The sequence below is a fragment of the Echinops telfairi genome, unplaced genomic scaffold, assembly GCF_000313985.2.
Source record: "Echinops telfairi isolate 266 unplaced genomic scaffold, ASM31398v2 ScPeMD7_7421;HRSCAF=8459, whole genome shotgun sequence".
In the NCBI taxonomy this organism is placed as follows: Eukaryota; Metazoa; Chordata; class Mammalia; order Afrosoricida; family Tenrecidae; genus Echinops; species Echinops telfairi.
This window is the reverse complement of record NW_022111321.1, coordinates 3,993,986-3,996,232: the sequence shown is the minus strand read 5'-3', so window position 1 is coordinate 3,996,232 and position 2,247 is coordinate 3,993,986. Positions and strand designations below refer to the sequence as shown.

General features: G+C 41.5%; 1 protein-coding gene across 1 annotated transcript in view; it reads right to left on the bottom strand.

The window, feature by feature from the left end:
• CUNH11orf97 (chromosome unknown C11orf97 homolog) overlaps nucleotides 1-2,247 on the bottom strand; it is a 15,521-nt gene that overhangs the window by 10,913 nt on the left and 2,361 nt on the right. The window contains exon 2 of the mRNA XM_013006241.1: nucleotides 1,748-1,852. Within this exon, the coding sequence (XP_012861695.1) occupies nucleotides 1,748-1,852 (105 nt within the window). The remainder of the gene's footprint in view (nucleotides 1-1,747; nucleotides 1,853-2,247) is intronic.

Below are 2,247 nucleotides of genomic sequence, written 5' to 3'. Positions count from 1 at the left end.
AAAATGTCGGGTTTCCTGAGCATAGGAATTGTGTCTACAGCTCTTCCATACCAACCAGCCTTGCCTAGACCCCAAGAGGCTTGATTTGAAGAGCATGCAATATGCATCTAGTAATTGCTGAGAAAAAGCCATGAAAATGAAGAGAAGGATATCGTGTTTGGTAAAGTAGAGGGTCGGCAAAAGTGAGGGAAACCCTCCATGCAATGGATTAATAGAATAGCTGCAATAGTGGCTTCAAACAGACCAACCATTGTAAGGCTAGCATGAGACCTGGCAGTGTTCCAGTATGCTCCATAGATGGTAACCTCGAGTAGCGGTCTCTTCAGTGGCAACTGCCAATAGTCCTTGCAAAGTAGCATTGGTGTGGGAGCCTCAGGTTTCTAGGACAAAACTTTTCTCCCATGAATTATCAATGAGAGACCCTAGCAGCCCAGATCATCAAACCCCTGCATACCTTTGAAATGGAATGAAATCCTAGGCTGCTTTGACCTCTTGATTTAGCCTCATCTAGATCCCTGATTGCTAAGGGATGGTCCCTGGAACAGCAGCATTGCCATTCCCTGGAGACTTGTTAGAAATGCAACATCCTAGACTTCAGACAAGTGAAACGGAGCCCAAGAGGCTATCAAAAACAAGCTCCTAGGTAATTCTAATGAAGTAGAATGGGAACCTTCACCTTGGTCATGCCTATACTGATAAAGACGCCAATGTTATTGTGCTTTTCAGAGACCTTTTTCATGTATCCCTTGGGGAAATGGCATGAAGGCCACATCTGCCCAAGGATGATTTGATGAGGCAGCAGTCAGACAAGTCTCCATCTTCCATCTTTCTTTATCCTATTCTGACACCAACCATCTGTTCCACATGCTTTTCTTCTCTGTTGGGTTCTGGAATTCACTGCAATGGCCACACAGCACTCACAGGTAATATTCCCTATTATGGGGTTTACTAGGGAAGCTAATAGGGTATCAAATGTTAAGGATACAGTTCTTTGGTCTGAACCACCTCCTCTTTCTATCATGTTGGCAGGCATGTCTCTCTCTGGCCCTCAGCCTATCAGCCACATGCTACGTTGGCCGCTGCTCTGCTTGAGTTTCAGTACTGATAAGTGCCCCAAATGCACCCCACTCTTCAAGCCAGCATCCTGCCCAAAGGCACTCTGCTTTACTTATTACATGGGCCAAGAAGCCCACTGCTCTGTCTCATGATCTCCTCCCTGCTCCTCTGCGGCGTCTCATGGTCTCAACGCTGTGGCCCTTGGTGTCTCTGATGCTTCTGCCACTTCAGGCAAAGATCTCACTCGTATGCTTCACTAGCATCTCTTCTCTCTTGATGGCCATGGGATTCTCTGCCCCTGCTTCTAAGATATCTCACTTTTATACCCAGTGGAATGGTACACCTGACCAATCCCCAGTCCCTCCAGACCTTATTTACATTTTATTTGCATGCATCAAAAAGTTTATGGATAGATCCCACAATACCAAATAAGTTCACTTTACTTCATCATGAAATGAAATAATGCCACCAAAAGTGGGACGGACATGTTGAAGCTAATGTCTAGCTCCTTTTTTTCCCCTAAATATAATAATTTATTTGTAATAATAATTTTAAAATAGCTCAAGGATCTCCCAAGAACTCATTTTTCTTTTGATAAGCACAATTTTAATAAATAAAATAATCACTCTGCTATCAAATAGGCAATTCCATATGCATTTCATAAACACAGATCATTAGCCACTGAGATTACCTGCAGGTGGATTTTTAATGTGACATTCATCTCTCTTAATATAAAGTTCTTCTTCCAGAACTTCCTTAATTCTCTTATGGGGCTCACAATATAAGAATTTCTTCCCTAGAAAGACATTAACAAAATTGGTTACTTATAAATTTTCCAACTTCTAGCCTTTATACCAACATGAATATTTTTTAAGAGACAGAATTCCATGTAAATAGCAAACAATTCACCCCGAAGACTTCTTTCTCTTCCATTACAACTCTTGGTTCATTTGGTTCTTCACCCTTTCATATAATTGCCTTACTTTTAAGATTAGGGGACTTCTCTTAGTTATTATAAATAGATATAAGGAGTGTCTTCAGTTAGCTTTAAGATATAGTTCATTAGTTTATTCAATGTGCTCTTATTTGAAGACATGCTCAGTGCCAGCACGTAGCCAGGTGCAGGTGACCTAGAAATGAATCAGAGATGTGTATGTGAAGGTTCCAATCCAGTTATAAAGCACAAAACAG